At 43.4% G+C, this 19,117-nt stretch overlaps 1 protein-coding gene across 5 annotated transcripts in view; it reads right to left on the bottom strand.

Moving 5' to 3' along the window:
- LOC135897060 (multidrug resistance protein mrp-7-like) overlaps positions 1 to 19,117 on the bottom strand; it is a 139,331-nt gene that overhangs the window by 52,243 nt on the left and 67,971 nt on the right. For all 5 annotated transcript variants that reach the window (XM_070538591.1, XM_070538592.1, XM_070538590.1 and 2 more), the window contains 5 exons: positions 11,338 to 11,541; positions 7,627 to 7,773; positions 4,974 to 5,067; positions 2,206 to 2,411; positions 1 to 159 (listed from right to left, as the gene is read on the bottom strand). The exon at positions 1 to 159 is cut by the window's left edge and continues 18 nt beyond it. In XM_070538591.1, the coding sequence (XP_070394692.1) occupies positions 1 to 159; positions 2,206 to 2,411; positions 4,974 to 5,067; positions 7,627 to 7,773; positions 11,338 to 11,541 (810 nt within the window). The remainder of the gene's footprint in view (positions 160 to 2,205; positions 2,412 to 4,973; positions 5,068 to 7,626; positions 7,774 to 11,337; positions 11,542 to 19,117) is intronic.

Here is a 19,117-nt window from a genome sequence, read left to right as displayed (position 1 = left end):
GAGGTCTCCTGCTGGCATCATGTTGATGTCACGACAGAGCTGGCAAGCTTCCACAACTTTCGCGTAGTACAACTCATCAAACTTCCGCCCGAAGATTATATTGTCTCGTATAGACATGTTTAATATCTGTGGCGCTTGAGACACAATACCGATTGAGCCCTGTAAAGAAATGAACAGCGAATCGACGGAACTGCTCATACAAAGCGCCTTTAATGATGAACTATTCCAGTCAGCATCGAGGAAATACTCGAGCACTTAAAGGAGCAAAAAAAGGACACCTGTTTGCCAATAAATAAAACAAAATGTGTGTTATATATTAAATACCGGAACACAAATATCGAAACCTATTTCTTGCAACTGAAAGCATTTTCATTTACTTCTGCTTTGTCCCTAATCTTGAAGGACGTGGTGGGAAATACGTTGTTTTACTCCGAGAAACATTAGTGCGCCTGCGTCAAATATTAACAAGCATTGAAAAATCACGTAGTAATTACCTATACTTCTGCAAACTTTGGGAGCGAGAAGAGAATGTTAGCTCAGCAGTCAAATGTAACAGTCTAACCAACATCCGTAATAGTAGTGCTTTCAGGCTGTACGGTAGAGGAAAATTTCGTTTTGCATTCCTCTCCTTGTTTTTGACACCACACCTTTCGTAAAAAATCAAGAAAGAGGCTGACAGATGGATTACCGCACTGTGGTATAAAGGTTATCAACAGAAACAATGTGCCTCAGAAAGGCGGGCCAACGTTTCGATAGGAGAACCTATTTCAGTGAAAGGCGGCCTCGTCATCCTCGGCTTGTTAGTGTTAAAAGCTTAGTGCAGTGACGTCACGTGCGGTTACTGTCGGTGACGGCTGGTTGTAAAGGGAGAGGCTTCAACGAGATTGAGCGCTGTCGCTTGACGTCTGTGAGCGTGGTTCCCTAAATGCGGAGACAAGAGCGGGAGAGTGGGAAGGCGAGGAGAAAATAAAAGAAAGACAAGGAGAGAAAGAAACAAAGGGGCGACCCCGAAAAAAAGAAAGAACAAGAAAAGAAAAAGACGGGCATTCGTCGAAGAGAGGGGGGGAGGGGGTTGTTGGGGAAGCGACAGGTTAGGGAGCATTCCGGGGTGTTGTTGGCGGCATGTTTTTATGGTTTTAGAAGCGCCGGTCAGGCGGTCAGTGCGCGAACAACAAAAAAGACCCAGAAAGACATCAGTTGAAAGAGTGACCTAAGTAGCGTAGCAGCAATGCAGCGAGCATCGAGCAATGCATCGAAAGAGTTAAGATGGCGACAAGGAGTCAGGGGTGCAATGCATGGGGTAACTGCAAGGCAGCCGCATGGTCTTTCAAGGGACGTTAGCCCCAGTAACTCAACGTGGGTGTCGTTATGGTGCTATACAGAAATGGCGATACCCTGTGTGGCTGAGGTGCCGAGAAGGTATAATGGCGTCTGAGGCTTTCGAATGTATTGGTGAGGGTGTTTAAAAAAGATATATAACGAAAAACAGACAAAAAAGAGGGGGAAACCGAAATCAGAATAACAAATAGGAGGGTAACGTGCGCAGACGCGGACGGGGACAGATGTATTTGTGAAAAGGGATTCGTACAGTCGATATAAACGAAAAATCATGAAAGAGTATATAAATTGAATAGTAGAAAGGAATTTTTTTATATATGGAGGAATAGGTGACGCTATGAATTAAGCTTAGCTGGTGGCATAATGTGTTCTGTGCCTTAGTTGATATGAGAATTTCAGATTTAAGTTACCGCTTTTAAAGATTCCAAGTTGCCACGTGCAAAACTGACTGTGGGGGTAGGCAATTAAACTTGTGCATAAGGTATAATCCCGTATATTTCTTTTCGCGAGGTGAACAGAAATTTGTTTGTAATATATAGAGCCTTGTTTTCTCAAATATATCACGATGTTCATTAAAGTGATTGGCTACTGCTTTAGGTAAATTGCGTTTTGTATCGTGAAAAAGGAGCATGAGAGGGTCCTGCCACACAGTAAGAGGTTATTATCGAGAATAATTTATCCCTTTTTTCCTCTTGACCAACCAAGCTGTTTTCGTGGTCACGTCGTTCTGCTACTGAGCTTGACGTAGCAAGCTAATGTGCCAGTTTCGGCCGCCGCATCAAGCTACAGATACCTTTCGAGCAGGGAGTCAGGCAGTGGTGGTACAACGTGCCACCTTCTTATCACAGTCTTCACGTATGAACTCACGTTGAGAGAGACAGCGCCACTCAGCTGTCTCATGTCTCCAACGATGGCTGACAGGAGGGAAGACTTGCCGCTGCCCACTGGGCCCACGATGCCAACGAACGAGCCGGGCTCAATTTGCAGGTTAATATCATCCAAGACAGGATCGTCAACTTGTTTGTCCCTCTTGGCCCAAGCGAAAGAGCAGTCCTTCAATGTGACCTCGCCGACTGTAAAGTATTGATACGTGGTCCCTTCAGCTATGCTCTTTAAAAGAACGTTTGTGGTTTCTTTTTCGGTCCGTTTTGAGTGTACGTTTGTTCTGCTTCATTTTATTCGTTCATAATACAGAATTTCTGGGTATTTTATATGAACTTGTACTGCCGAAATTGTCTCACCTCGCCATCAGTTCCATGACTGTGCAGCAAGCTCTACAAATTCTAATTAACCTCTCTGCTATGACTTCCTTTCCTTCATCTACTCTCTCTCTCTATCTCAGTTAAGACTAAATGTGCTGTTCATGTGCGCGACCGAGCCATATAGTGTATACCATCATCTCAAGTTTTCTTCAAGGTTTTCAAGCAGTATATTACAATTTGCCTAACAAACGCGACATGAGATTGCGTATCAGAGGGCAAACAATTCCTGAGCATGTGCACTCCGCATAGAAGCCATCACGTAATTAGTAACCAGGTGGCAGTCATAACACGGTGTTCTTCATTTCCTGGCTTAAATTTGGTGCTTCATGACAAATTGCTGCATGCCAAAAATTGAAAAGTAGATTATATTTGCGACTGCTGTATGCAAGCCAAACAGCAATGTATAGTTTCGTTTCGACCTAAATTGACCTGCAGATGAGAAAAAACAAGCAGCAATCGGCCTTCACTTGCAGGTTGATAAAAAGGGATAGATAAGTAAAATGAAATATGAGGCTTCATAACTGACTGAGAAGAGCTGTAGAATAGCTCTCTCGCGTCATGAAGGAAACGCTGCCCATATAAAATATCTTTTATGGCGCGGCGGCACCTGCCAGCACCACAAAACAAAAAGGTAACCTTTAAAGTTCCATCTATCTAAAGCTTTCGCAAAGCTTATTTCTCCTTGTTCTGTCCTGGCTATGAGCCTGTTTTCGCAGATTTAGCACGTCACTGCCATACACGAAGCAACAAAGCACACGAAGACAGGAACACGCAGAAACATCTCATCAGAATCAGAAGCGTGGGGACTGACCTGCTAAGCGGGGAAAAACAATTGGACCGGCTGGAACCTTCGGCGAGAAGCATTTGGTGGGGAGCCTATCAAGTTTTTTCCTACGCGGTTACACAAAAGAACTCATATGATTGTGCCGCTCTAGCCAGGTCACTTGTCAATAATTGTGAGTAAATAACACATGCACCCCTATGTCTATGATGAGATTTAGTTGTGGCTAAAGCTGAAATTTTCGACTTAATGGCTGCTCAACTACCAGTAATGTGCTTATCATGTATGGACAAGGCCCCACATAAGTTTGGTGCTGTCTAACCACAGTGCTGTAACTTTGACCCTTCTCTTTATGCCTGCTTCTCTCGAAAGAAGAAAATTTTTTTTTTATCCTAGCTAAATTGAACAGAATTTCTTCGCTTGTCGTTGAATAGGCAACTTTCGTTTCCCTGAACGGTGTCACTAGGACAAGACATGTAAGGAAACATGCGCACACGCTTTCGGAGTTTCTCTGTTGCTCTTGTATTTTTGCTTGTGCAGTGCTTTTGAACTGCTCCTGTACGCCTACGCCTTCAAATAAAAGTTATGATGGAATCTCGATAAATTCATGAGTTACATAATGTTATTTGCAGGTGCTGTAGATTCCACTTAAAGAAAGTTAAGGAATTCGAAAGTTAATTTCTGCATTTTGAAGAAGGCCTTCATAATTACGAAGTAATCAAGTATTCAGTTATTCTGCAGTCACATCACATTTTTTTTATTCATAATCGAATCAAATAGACAACTCAAAGAGCATGAGCAAGTTATGACTTCTTTAGGCTTGTAGCGCAGCTCAGAACGAGCAAAAAAGAAAGGGTAACGAAAAGGAACAGAGTACAGGGTAGCGCTCACCCTGTTCTCCGTTCCTTTTCATTACCCCTTCCACCTTCCTTTTTCGCTCGTCCTCAGCTGCGCTACAAGCCTAACAAAATCATGACATACCAACTCGCCCAAGTTGCCACGCTTTTGATGAGCAAGTTAGCTCTGGGTGCAAGCATTAAGAGCAATAAAATACTATTCTTACGTCATTGCTTACAAAGCACAGCACGTCGAGCATCGCGTTCAACAAGCAAGAGATTCAATCAAAGTAGTCGCATATACCGAGGTCACCCGCTGCATAAGCTCCGAGGTTTCTGTCTGGTCACTAGCGGACAGAGCCCGCTAGAACAATTTGCTCGCACGTACTGGTATGCCGTCAGTGAAGAGGCTGTCCTCCTAAATTCGGCCGTTTGAATTTACCTCTGGGGCCAATCTGCTCAACCATAGTTTCTCCATTACGCGCGTCATTGTATTTTTCTATTTGTCATATTACAATTCACTTATTCAACTCCGCGCCTCAGTTTAGAGAGCATAAAACTGTTTACCCCATCCTAGAAATAAAACACATGCATAAGCTTTCTACAGGAGCAAAGCACTTGCAAGAGGCGTACTCCGTTCCATGATCAGTAATTAACAGTTTGTTTCCGCTGTTTCATTCCTTAAGCAACGTGTTCTTTTGGTATTCTTTCGGACATCCTCTAAACACGTGTAAGATTGAAAAGCATAATTAATACCTTTGACGTTACGAGAATGTCGGTTTTCAGCTTCCACCCTACTGTACTCTTCCTCTTTTAAAAAGGCCATTAATCTTCTACAGCTCCGGAACGCCTGGAAACAACAAAATAGGGCATTGTTAATATACTACAAAATTTATGCAATGATAAATTCAATTGTGAAGCTACAATAGCACCAATCGCTCTCAACTGTGAATACATAAAAGCAAAGTGGATATAATGTTACAATGATCACAAAATAATGAAAGTCCATCTGGGCTTCAGCGCCATCGACACTGCAATTCCGCCGCTTCTTGTGAAACGTAGTCGGCTGCACATGTACCTGCACTCGAATCTAATCGGTGTAGAGATACTGTCGAAGAGATTCTGTGGTTTTGTCCTGATTACGACGTCCAGCGTCCCTTTCATTTGGTAGCATGAAATAAACTCGACACAAGATCGGTTGCAGGGACAAAAAGTCGCAGTTTCGCCCAAAAGTCGAAGCATCGATTGTGATAGCAAATTAGTGGACTCTGGCTATACGAAGTAACTATGCTAGCTTCATAGGCTGTATACTCTTGTAAACATAGCCGAACTAAATTATCAAGCATGGTGTGACGCGCGCACAAGCAAATATGGACACACCTCACTCGGTCGCCGCGGAAACTCGATGTCAAAACGCGGGAGTGAAAGCTTGGCAGCAGCAGCGAGCGAATTGACCTACGTGCTACGTCTCACATCAACGTGAACTAATGTGTAATTCCAATGGCGGAGTCGGAGTGGCCGACGGACTCCGCGAGCGAGCACTCGACTCTGGCGTAGAGCAACGCCTCCGAATCCACGAGTGGAACACAACCTGCGCCGCCGGAGCAAGGCGGAAGCGGAACTTCTATCGCCGAGTTACCCAGGATACCTTGCGTGTTGTCATTTTCTTCCGCTGTTTGCTCCCAGCACCGCCGCACCGGTCACTTGTCGCTTCAGCGTCGTTCACCTCGTTTTTTTAAAAAGTGCGGAATGGATATCTCGTCAAGCGTGCAGCAGCCTTTGCTTCCTCGCGAGTCGTGACCGGTGGCGCCTCCCAGCAGACAAACGTGGTAAAGGAAATGCGTCACGCAGAGTCCTGGTCCACTCCGCCGATTTTGGCGGTGCATTTTTTTCTGCTCCACGGAGTTACTCCCGCTCTGAATCTACTCCGACTCTCTCATTGGAACACCTTACTCCCTCCCTCACTCTGTCATTGGAACAAACTTGCTCCCAAACGAGCAGGAAAACTTGCTCCGACTCCGCCATTGGAATTCAACATAAGCTGCGAAAGGACTGCGCGCGGCGAACCCTTCCCCGGCTCTCCACAGATGACTTTCAAGATACAGCGGCCCGGACGGGCGCGCGCAGCTGCCCGGGCCGCCTGGCGTGAAACGCGCTCCCCCTCTCTACCCTCCTTTCGGATCCTCGCGTGCGCAGGAGGGCGGCGTGCTTCTTCCCCGCTTTCCTCCTTTGTGTGCGCGAGATTGAACCGCGATCGCCGGCTCACTCTCACGCGCTTTGATTCGCACGTACAGCACACGGCGCGCGGCGACAATTTCATCACCCTTGGACTTTATACGGAACCTCACGCTGACGCCGCCGGCGGCGGCCACGGCAGCAATTCGCCTGCACAGCACATATAACTGCGATCGCAATAAAATTCTAGGGCAATGACCGTGGGAAGCACCAGCGCAAAAAGCTATGGAGTATGTACAATTTCACAACTTGACAGGTTTCCGCAACCCTTCAAGTACTCTAAGCACTTCCGCATTTACGTGCAGTTTGGCCATTAGAAACCATTTGTACAGTAGTTATGCACCTCTGCAGTTCATTCGACATGGTTGTTCAAGCTGCAAAATATGGAAACGTTGATTCAAAGCACTTATTAACAACAAAAACTGAGCCGTATATATGACAAAACCGCTGTCCATGTAAATTATTCTCTTTTTTTCTCGACTTCAATAAGCTTTCACCTATGTTTCCGGGCACTTTAAATGCCATGCCAATTTGGAAGTTGTTCATATTAAATTCTTAGTTTCTAACAAGAAAGTGTAACGTGCAAAAAAGCACAGCGTTGAGTGCTAATGTTAGCACGAAAGGGAACGACCATACCTATAGTTGCTTCAATACGCCAAAGGCATGCAATGTTTTGTCATTTTTTTGCTGAAATCAATCCTTCAACGACGCGGACATAATAGGTAATCCCCATGGAGCAATGCTTAGAAAATTTGGCGAAAGAACACGAACCTGCACCGAATGAAGCACTAAAAAAATACACCAGAGCCAAGCGCCGTAACTTGTTCCGGGTTTCCAAATGTAAATCACCCTCTGAAACGCCTCTGCGCGACTCCGTAAACGCCTTTTTTAAGGTATATTACTGGTCCTTTTGAATTTTTGATCCGAAAAGAAATTCATAAGTGGCAATCTTTGCATCATGTAACGCATTTCGTGAAGACTAGAGCTCCATCTGCAGTTATTGTAGAAAGCGGCCAATAAGCCAAAGTCATCAAAAGCCCGGAAATACTCGTTGCAGATTTTTTATTTCTCGAACAATTTTCATCCCAGCCCCGGAATTGCGCGGTATACTCTAACGGGTAAAGACTTAGAATATGTCGTTATCGTAGATATACTGAAAATAGCATAAACTCACCGGGCTTTTTAGCCTGATGACGTGCGGAGCACCTGTTGACAAAGTCTCCATTATTGTGAGAGTGTATACACATGAAAACATGGCAGCAGGAGTGAAAATGGCCTCTGGCTTCGTAAAAGTCAACGTTCCAAATGCAATGATTATCATCTGGAAAACAGAAAACACAAGGTAGTGACTTCCGTGCAATGGTTCGCCCCGGGTACACGGAAAAAAAATTACGCCACGACATCACCGCGCATGAACAAAGCACATAATATGCGACCAGAACGAGAAGAAGGGTACTTATCGTGTGTTACTATGATATTTATACAGAGCACTCACCTGTGGGGCGCTCGACGCTCGTACAACTGCTACTTAAATTTGCTTTGAGTTACTGAAGTTGGTTCAACAACGCCATTGCCATTGGCTTTGGATAACGAGACACTTGTTCGCAAAGCGCACTTGACTATCAAATCTTAAATTACTACGGTTAGAAGGCTTTATGAATAGAATCATCTGCATGATGTGGCAAGAAAATGTCTATTTTTGTCAGCACCATAGTGCATGATGTTGGTGTAAACTGAAGTGGAACGCATGCCAAAGTGCAGAATGTGCATACCCCTACTCCGGAAACATGCGCATAGGTAGAATGATTAAAGACGCTCAAAAACTGTTATGAAAGGTAAGCACTACTACACAAGCCGTATCAGAAAGTAGTAAGGATCAAAGGTAAATGAACAAAGGTCCATTAGTCAAACGCACAATTTGTGTGGGTGCTTCGGACTTACACCTGTAACATCCTAAAATGAACTCCACTTACACGAGGCTACCTTTATTTTTATGCAAACAATTTAGCAATTCAGAACACAGCCGTAAAATAATTCTGGACTAAATACTTATGCGCCGCGTGCATGGCAAATCTAACGCGAATGTGGATAATTTCAACAGATTGTTCAAATGCAAAAGGCGCAGGCTAGCTATGATGCCGAAACAAAAAACTGGATTTAAGCCGACCAGCAATGTTACTTGGCTTTGAGATGAATAAGGTAGCGAAAAGCATTTTTTTACTGGAGTTGGTTCACTACAGAACATACTCTATTTGATAATTGCGCTCATTTATCGTCGGAGACTAAGACGGCACATTAACGATTAGGAGTTTCGTCCGGAAAGGTGCACGCTGGCGATCAGTGCAGCTGGCTCTAGGCGTCCTCGCATGACTGCCGGCGATTCTCTCGTTCTGATGGTCTAGCTCCCATCATTAGCAGCTTCGGTGTATTGCATCGCGTTCGCACACCGCGGTCGCCGACGGGACCTCTTCCGCGCCGCTGATTAGTCCTGGTCCGTAGTCCGTGGGCACGATGTTCGAGAATAAATCGTCCCATGTCGTCTTGAAGTTAGCGTAACCTTCGCTGAACGAACTTTTCAGGTAAAGCCCATTACCCGTTGCACCCACCGTTGTTGCAGTTTCACTTTTTGTTCACGGAAACCTAACGGTGCGGTGCCACCATGCTCCCGGCCGTTCGTTTCCGCGCTTTCTATAGCATCGTTTACATTGCAGCAGACATTATACGGACACTCCATGCGAATTTCCACCATCGTAGTCGCCATCATTGTTGTTATAGGGCTCCGCATGTATTTAGGTATAAGTATGATACATGCTTATCCATGCATTGCATGCGGGTTATATCGCTACACTATTCAGTCACCTAAGTTTCTCAAGCCAGGTGTTACATTCCAGGCTTAAATATTCCTCGGAAATTCGTGAATGGTAGCCAACAAGCAAGTGTCCAGAAACATAACATCCACAGCACCTGCCCTTTATCTTAAATATTTTAGACTAATAAATACTAGAAGTTCAGAACCATATCAGCGCTTCAAACCTGAAAGCGATGTAACTTTACGGACGCGGCTCTTTACGGGCTGCCTGATGGTACCTGTGCGATGTCATTACAGAACATACACGGAGCAGCCTCTCGGGTCGCGTCCGTATTACAACGGACCCGTGTACAGTTAAAACACCGTCCGAGAAACTCGAGCGCAACGTTAAACCTTGGTTTTTCGGTCGGTGCTTCGCCCCTTCACACGAAACTGCCAATATTTATTGCACCGCTAAAATGACGCCGATACTTCCTCACTTTGCACGTAACGCACGTTTGCACACAGTTTGTGCACAGCTTGGACACAGTTTCCACACAGTTTCCACAAGTTCGCACGTTCCGAACGCAACAAAGATGGAGACCCAGTTGGTTTTTTTTGTTTTTTTTTCTTGCCATATAGAGGCCAGATGATAAATGAAATTTTGCCAAAAGAAGCTTTATAAGACGACGGGACACTTCTGCAATTATAATTTTTTTTTTGGAAATTCGACCAATGTTCTAGTTTTTACGATAATGTGTATACTTTGAAACACAATCGTAACGACCTACCATTAGTTTCCACAGCCTAATTTGAATGTCAGAATAGGTGTCGTTTTCTTAAGAAATAGCGGCAATACAAATGCATCGCTGATCCCTCGTTGCTATAAACGTAGATATTTGGGGCACTGGATCCAGATTATCACAGCAGTGGGCTAAATTTCAATAGCAATAAGGCCAAATTAACATTGTCACAGGAGCACACACAAAGCTCATTCATACCAAAGAATAATAAAATTCGTGAACTTTATAGTAAACTTTCATGTAAACCAATGAGACCAGCAGATTTTGATTGCAATTGTAATTGTATGTGAGCGCTTGACGGCGTCACGAGAAAAGCATTAATCTTCAATAGTGGCAGTGAAAATGAATATATTCGATAAGCCCCTTGCTAAGCACTAGGCGTAACTAACAACTCAAGGAACGCTAAATGTTTTTTTTTTTCGAAGAGCTCGTATTGCTATGTTTCTTTAGTCAATTAGAATAAAGGTGCAACTCAAACCCTCGCATTTACTCTCACGTAGCACAAAGGTGCGGACATGTACTTCAACTGAAATAATTAGGATCATATTTCTCACAATTCAAATTTAAAAGAGAACAAAATTCAGGGCGCTTGCGAGCAAATTTCAATCTATTCTTGCAACCATTGTCTACAATCAAAACAACAAAATATATAAGCAATAACTTCACAACAGTAACATTGCACAAATGCTGGCCTCATAACTTCACGCATTGTGTGCGTTATGCCACCTGAAATGCACTATGCCACCTGAAGTGCGCTAAATTCGTACACAGATATAATCACAGAAGACACATATCGTGAATCGAAAGTATGCAAAATTCAAGTAAATTAAGTAAACATCCCATACAAAGGGGAGAGTAACATGCTAAATTTGATTAGTGGAATCTATAAAATTCTGATATACTTTCATCATGTGGAGTTACACATACGCAGAAATACGAAGATGTACCCTAGTTTTCAATTTCTTTTTCTGAAATATCGTATTCAGGTAGCAAGTTGCACTCAAGAAAGACTAAGAGTATTCACACTCGACTCTTTTCTTTTTTGCAGTCGAAATAAACATGGATCAAGTTTAGCTCAGCCCTTAGCTAACAAATTTAGCGTTTTACATGTCTTACCATCAGGAGGGCCTGATCTGTCCATTTCCCCTTTTTTTCTAAGCAAAGCTATAAACGGCAATAAGTTCGCACATGTCATTCACTCTAAAAGGCGCAACTCTTTATAATAACATAACACGCGCACGCTTAATAGGCGTTTCTTTGCACATTCTTTAAGAACATTGTACGTCTCTCTTACCAGCGTGCTCGACGCACTAAACAATGTTTCGAGAAGCATATCCAGAGTGTTGACATGGTAGGCTTGGTTAATTTCCTTTAATCTCAGATGAAGAAGGCTTTTCTTAAATACACCTTCGAGGGCGGACATTTTGATCGACCTTATGGATAGAAGGAAGTCAGTGAACTTCTTTAGGCGTTCGTCTCGAAACCTGTACAGCACTCTCTGCAAAAAATGGACAGAAAATAGCATAAAGGTCAAGAACTTGTAATCTGGCTATAACCAAAAACTTTGCCGCTTGAAATGCCCCTTAGTTGCAGGGCACATTAACGTGTTCATAGAAGTTCTGCCTCGTACAAAAATCCCTGTAGAGTATTGATATCTTTTTTCATCTTTATTACTATCTCTGATATAAGGGTAGATTTGGCTACATAGAGGGCAGGCTATCTTAAAATTATGGTAATGAAAATCAACAACAAAAAATGTAATAAAATTTCAAAACACTGTCAAATGTACATAACAAAATCGCAAAACGCAAACAGAACAGTGGCGTTGGTATGGTATAAAGATTAAGAAAAAAATTGTTTTATGCTGGCTATGGAAATTTTATTCTCATCAACGTGGCAGCCAGCGCAATTGTGCTATTTACTTCAAAGGGATTACTTATACTTGCGCATAATGGGTACACATATTGTAAAAGCAGTGTATAAATACTTATCGGAAGCGATCAATTCTTTCAACCTTTGTAACAATTGCTGCGATTGTGTGGATGTCTCATTTTCCCTTTATTTAATATTATTTATCTATTATTTATTTATAGTGAAGAGTACGTTCACCAAGCAGGTCGATGGGTATGGAGTACATGATTTTGGTTAAACAACATAAAAGCAATCGAAACTATACGTTTTTGCTGACACAACGGCAATATCTCAGGAACAAATTGGAGCGAGCACATTAAATTGATAAAGAGGGTATTGGTTAACTATTTGCGAACATAGACAGAAAGACAGAAAGCACACATTGTCGTATATGGAAACTGCAAGCGTCAAAATTCCACCACTTGCCACCATGCGCTTTGTTTTCACCCTTCAGGCGTTGCTGCTGTCTATCGGTGGTGCGCTGTTCCCTGCTTCTGCCTCATCTTCGCCGCTACCAGCGTCTATGGCTACAAGAATCAATGCGGACTAAGCACTAATCTACAACGTCATCGAGGCTGCTCCATTGTTTGCTTGAATACATTGCTCTGTGACGTCACTATAAGGCCCTGCTTAGGCGTTCAGTGAGCACTGCGAAATGGCTGAGCGCAGATCGCTTACCGTGCGTTTTGCTTTCACACTTGAGGCTAGTTTTAGCCCCTGTCTGCGTAGTGTCAACCGATTTCTCATTGTTGTGCCGTGCCCACGGAAATGCTTGTGTACTCCATACGATTGTTATTGTGTTTGTAAATTATTGGGTTGCAGAGATGTGGAAAAACTGTGTAGTGCTCCAGACTGTTGTTGAAGGTCAACAGTCTATTAGGCCAGAGATATCCGACTTAAAACAAGTCTTGAGAATACAGAGAGACTCATACGGAGTTTTGGTGCACATTTAACAGACCTCGAAGGCAAAGTAAGTGAGATACAGAAATGATTATCTCGATTGCAGTTGTAAGCCTAGCTGTTACGGACACTCGGGAGAATCTCTACTCGCAGCACGAAAAAACGCAGAAGTCGCAGGAAGTCGCAAATTGAACTTAATCGTTTTTGGATTCCCAGACATACCTGACGAAACAGAAACAACCCTCTGAAACAAAGTTATAAAGCACATTTTTCATGACAAAATAGCCGTTACCTGTTCGTCTGTTGCGCAAATTCATACACTAGGAAGGCCGATATCAAATCGGGCAGTTATTCTTTCCTTCGGCATTTCCGCTAAAAGCAAGCTGACGCAAGAAATAAAATAATTAAAAGGAACGTATACATGCATTCAGCAGGATTACTGCGCAGACACGCTAAGGGAACGCAGGTTTTCAAAAAATGAAGCGTCAACGGTAACGGCACTCAAAGAAGGAACAAAAGGCAGGACAAGACAAGACAGGACAAGACAGGACAAAAGAGAGGACAAGACGGGACAACTGGTTGCAAGTAGCGCCTCGTCCTGTCTTTTGTTCCTCCTTCGTGTGCCGTTACCTCTGGCACTTCATTTTTTAACGCTATGCACCAACTAGCCCCACAACGTGTTTTACTGCAACGCAGTTTGCTTGGGGCTAGTCCTAAACGCGAAAGAGAGGCCAAGAAAAAGTTATCGCTTGCATGCGATGAACTCCGAATAAGTGACAAAATTTTCCTGTGGGATGACACGTTCAACAAGCGGAAATAAGTGCCGAATTCAAACAGATTATCTTCTTCTAGTCAACAATCAAAACCTCGCCAGTTACGTTTGCTTTCTCTGAATGCTCGCAGCATCTTAAATAAAAAAGATGGTTGGCAGAGTCGATTCGCGATGACAAACTAGTTCCTCCAGCTTATCAATTGTATAGAAGGGACAGAGGCGCTCGTGGCGCTGTTGTATCTGTCATTGCAAAAAAAGGAATAAAGAAAACGTAGAGTTTTATTCAAAACCAAAATAACGAGAGCTCATTCCTGAGAGTGGTGTTGTCCGGAATAACGCTTTTTCTTGTAACAGTTTATTGAAGTCGTGATGCTAACGATGATTACATGATGCAATTATATGACGCAATTGTAAAGCTACAAGACAGAAACTTAATACTCAATGGGTGACATGAATCTGCTTAATAATTATTGGAACAATCTCAATTACGGGTGTTCCGCTTCTGAACACTCAATTGTTAACATTATTATTTCTCTTAGCCTTGAACAACTAGTGAAAGTGAAGAAAGAATTCGATTCTTGAGCTTATGTTCTTTAGTAAGGTTTTCGGTGGTGCACAAGCGACAGTTAGGACCGGAATCTCTGGCCATGAATTGAATTTTTTTCACTTGGGCTATAGCTCTTGCTAGCCAGAAAGAAGCTGCCGTAAAAAAACGTAGTTAAGGATTTTGATCGAGCACATGATGGGGCAATAATAGACTACTTGGATACAAACCTTTGCGGTCCAATGTGTACTGTTGAAAGCGCATTTCAGACGTTTCGTATTACTGTCACATACTGCATGAAAATTTTACACCTTTGAAAAGTGTTTTCAAACTTCATTCAAATTCAATGAATTCTCAGAGAGATAATTCATTGTAAGCGCAAAATAAAACGACTGACAAAGAAAGCTAAAGCAGGAATAAAGCATTTAACTAATCTTAGGAGTACCTTATTGACTAAGATTAGAGAAGCTAGACATAACTTTTTGTAACAGTGGAAAAATTTATTAAAAGCAACCCTTTCAAACTGTGGCGATTTTTTGGCCAAACTAGAAAACAATGAGCGAAGATAATGGTTGGTGACTGCACATTAACTAACCCTTGCAGCTTAGCGGGAAATTTTAATCAGTACTTTCAAAGTGTATTTTCGAAGCTACATAAAGTTGAGAAGAGGGCACCCGAGTGTGATTGTACACATAAAATTGTAATCACACGCGAGGGTGTTCTGGCGATAACATTGAATATCAATGTAAGGGAGGCTAGATAACGAGTTGGCATTCCTAATTTATTCATAAGGCATTATGCTGAGCAGGTTTCTGGATTCCTTACGGTTATTTTTGCCTTATCCCTGAGATTATAGGATATACTATGTGAATGGAGAAAGGCGCACATTGTAGCACAACATAAAAAAGGGAGTCGCTTGCTGGTTGCTAACTATCGTCCAGTTTATATCACCAGTCAGTGTTGTAAGTTGTTGGAGCTTGTTATTGTAAGACAGCTGCAGAAATGTCTTGTGGTACATGAGATATTTTCCGTTTACTAGCACGGTTTTAGAAAAGGTCTGTCTACAGTCACGCACTTTGAGCACTTCCTACATTTTCTAGTTTTCTTGATATGTCTGGCCAGGTGAATGATTTGTTCTTGGATTTTCGTACGGCTATTGACAACATGCTTCGGGGTAAATTATTCTTGAAGTTGTGGTACATTGGTCTACCGCCCAACATGGTAGTAGGGATTGCTGCGTATCTTAAAGACAGACAACAATTTGTTCAAGTGCAAAATTATTCATCCCGCATGCTACTAGTTACCTGCGGAGTTCCCCAGGGAGCGTACTGGGATCTTTGTTGTTTTTAATATATGTAAATGAATAATTAAATGTGTTACCCGATCATGTTTCGGTCAGAGTATCTGCAGATGACTGTGTTGTTTTTAAAAATATTTTGTGCGCGGAAAACCATAATTCTCTACAGGCGCCTCTCCAGGCAATTCATGATTGGTGTGCAGAGTGGAGCATGGAGCTAAGCAGGGAAAAAAATTCTACGCGTCACCAAGGAAAAACGTCCTAGCGTATTCGCGTATCACCTTGGCAGGAGTGCGATTTGCGAAGTTGAAATTATAAGCACTTAGGGGTCACCCTCACAAAAAATTCATTATGGTCCATAGATATCACAAATATCTGTAGTTCTGCTTTTCAAAAATTGTTTTCTTAGAAGAAAGCTTTACAATCCCCTGTGAATATAAAGCTTTTGGAGCATAATGTATGCATAAGGTCCAAGCTGGAATATGCTTCGGTACTCTCGGATCCCTGCACAATGAAGGACACTAAGAAATTGGAACGTATTCAAAGAAAAGCGGTAATATTTATGTACAGTAAATATAGAAGACTAGACTCTCCTTCCTTGCTCATGCAAGACCACCAGATGCATTACAGATTTGCCGGAAAATAAGTTGACTTGTCTTCCTTCATAAACTTGTTTCAAGAAAAATCCCGTTAAACCTTCCGAATTACATTCAGCAAGCTACTACCAGGCGAATAAGGCACACAACACACATTGGCTCCGACTTTTGCAAAAACAAACTCGTACAACAACAGTTTGTTCTATAAAACAGTGAAAGAATGGAACAAATTACTGCTAACCGCTTTCTAATTAAACGACATCTTCACTGAACTGGAATGCATTTCTTTATGCAACCAAGTGTGCTTTGAATTGCAATGTGTTCTCGATTTGTGGACTTCTTTTGGGATAGAAGGTTAGAGTTGAAATAGTAGTCTAGATCTTCATCTTTCTTTTCTTTTGGTTACGTATTTGTAAGCCTCTTTGTATTTCTGCCATTTTTCTTTTGTGTTCTGGATTTGTGCCCATTTTCTTGCTAACTTGACTAGGGTTGAATTAGAGGAAGATTATTGATGTTAATATTGTATGGCCTCTTCACTTTCAAACTTCTTGTTGTAATGGCCGAGTCTTCCAGCTCTACTCATTTTGTGAATTTCTTAGACTCTGCCTTGAACTTCTGTTTCCTCCTTAACTGCGATGAAGATGGAGTCTCACGCGCGTCCGCCGGACTCGGCAGTGCCCGCCGCGGTTGCCCCCAGGAAGCGCAGCGGCACCGAGAGCGACACGGACAGCGACGACACGATGCACTACTATGTCAGCAGTGAAGATTCTTGTGACGACACCTTCAAGCTGGTGCGGAGTCGTAAAGCAAAGCGAAGACTTTTCAGCGCATCATCGAATTCGAGTGAGTCCACCATGAGATCTTCGCACACTATCGAGGTGCTCACCATCCTGTTCGCGCCAGTTCTCGCCACTGACAACCTGAGACGCCTCAACAGGCAAGCCGTGTCTTCACATCTAGAGGCGCTGGTTCCGAATGAAATTAAAGATATCAGAGTGAACACCCGGAAGAACATACTAGCGATTAACGTAGAACACGTGGCTGCGTTGGATTCTTCGCGCAAAGTCGCGAAACTGAACGTCCGCTCTCATATTCCGCTGCGCGAACAAGTCAGTACTGTCGTAATTTACGATGTTGACTAGACCATTGTCGACCTCGACCTGCCGATCTCAATCAAGCCGGCTACAGAAAACACCGTCATCACAAACGCGTTCCGTTTCGGCACGTCACGGTGTGTTAAGATCATATTTAAGGGCGAATCCCTCCCATCGCATGTAAAAGTGGGCCACGTTCGACACGTAGTTCGCCCCTTATACCTAAACCGCTACACTGCTGGAAGTACAAGAAGCTTGGCCATGTGAGTAGTGTGCGCAATATCACTACCGTCTGTTCTCGCTGCACTGCGCCCCACACCACTACCACGCGCGAGGCCAGTGTGCTGAAGTACACAAACTGCAGCGGCCCTCACGACGCATACTCGAAGGAATGCCCTTTGATTCGAAAGGAAATGACAATATTGAAAAAAATGGTTAGAGACCACTCGTCTCACCGAGAAGCAGAAGCATATATTAAGCGACGACGATCACGTCGCCGACGTCAATCAAGAACCTCCAAAGCATCTGTAGAACGCCAGCCACGTACATTACCACCCGCTCTTCCACCGAGGCGAAACGCAGTCAGCTCAAAGGACAGAGGTGCATCGAACAGCTCGACCGCTGACGCTTGGCCTGCACTCCCGAGGCTACATGCCCCTACCGAGTGAAATCAGAGTTCTACAGCAAGGGATACCTCGTCTGTTCCTGATAAATTGTAGGACCAGGATCAACAAGTTGTTGTCATAATCAGCTCTCTGATGAGTGCTACTCGTGCTCTTCTGGACAAGCTACAGACACCCACAGCTCGAAGTGCGTTGCAAGTGCTGGATGCCATCAGTCGGTTCTTGCGAGCCTTCAGAAGTCCAGTGCTTGAGAGCTTCTACAGCAGAACCATGGCTCATCGACAACAACAGCGATCGTTCCGGTATGATGTCAAAAGTGCCTCCATATTCCAATGGAATGCGAGAGGCCTGAGGTCACGTATTTCGCAGTTGCGACAGTTCGTGTTTGACAACCACTTTCCTATACTGGTTATCTGTGAACCGAACTTATCAGCCTCCATAAGACTATCAGGATATGAACCTTTTTTTTCAACCATGTGTGTCCGTAGTAGTAAGGTTCTGGTTTACATTCGCAAAGACGTTACGTATTTTTCCCCACCCGTAGCGCCACATGACGGTAACCAATGAGTCTGTGTTACTGTAAAAAAGAAGAGGCTGTTTTTTACTCTTATTGGCGTCTACCTATTCCCAACAAGTCAGTTTGATAGCAAAAGACTAGAAAATATTATGGCTGCTACTCCCGGTCCTTGGATAATAACAGGGGACTTCAACGCTCACCACCATATATCGGGAAGCTCCAGGATAAATTCGAGGGGCAGGTCACTAATATCCTTTGCATCAGGCCACAACCTGTGTCTTCTAAATGACGGAAGCCCGACATTTCTGCGAGGAACAACGTACAGCAGCTGCCTTGACTTGACTTTGGTGTCACGTTGCCTGACTTCGAGCGTGCAGTGGCTCACTGATATTGAAACCCGTGGAAGTGAGAATCTATGTGAGAATCGATGGACTAGACGTCGCATTACCGGTTGTATCTCGCCAAATCGACTGGTCAGTCTTTCAAGATCGTGTAGAAGACACATGCAAGAAACATATCGCATGCAAATTAGAAGACATAACTGCAGACACAATGCAAGATTGCACACATTGCTTCACACATTCATCAAAGCGAACCGAGAATGACATTGAGTTGTAAAGGCTTCGTGCACTATGCCGCGGAGCTGAAAGGAGGTACAGGCGCACGAAATCAATTCTTCACCTCAGAGAAGCTCGGCGCATGCAAAAGAAGATAAAGCGCCGAATTGATAAGCTAGCGGATCAAAGATGGAAATACTTTAGTGAGTCACTGGGCCCCCGCAAAACATTATCACATGTGCGACGTACCCTACGCGGTTTTA

This window comes from Dermacentor albipictus, chromosome 5 (genome assembly GCF_038994185.2).
Source record: "Dermacentor albipictus isolate Rhodes 1998 colony chromosome 5, USDA_Dalb.pri_finalv2, whole genome shotgun sequence".
Taxonomy (NCBI): domain Eukaryota; kingdom Metazoa; phylum Arthropoda; class Arachnida; order Ixodida; family Ixodidae; genus Dermacentor; species Dermacentor albipictus.
Note: the sequence above shows the minus strand (reverse complement) of the source record. Positions and strands in the feature narration are given on the sequence as shown.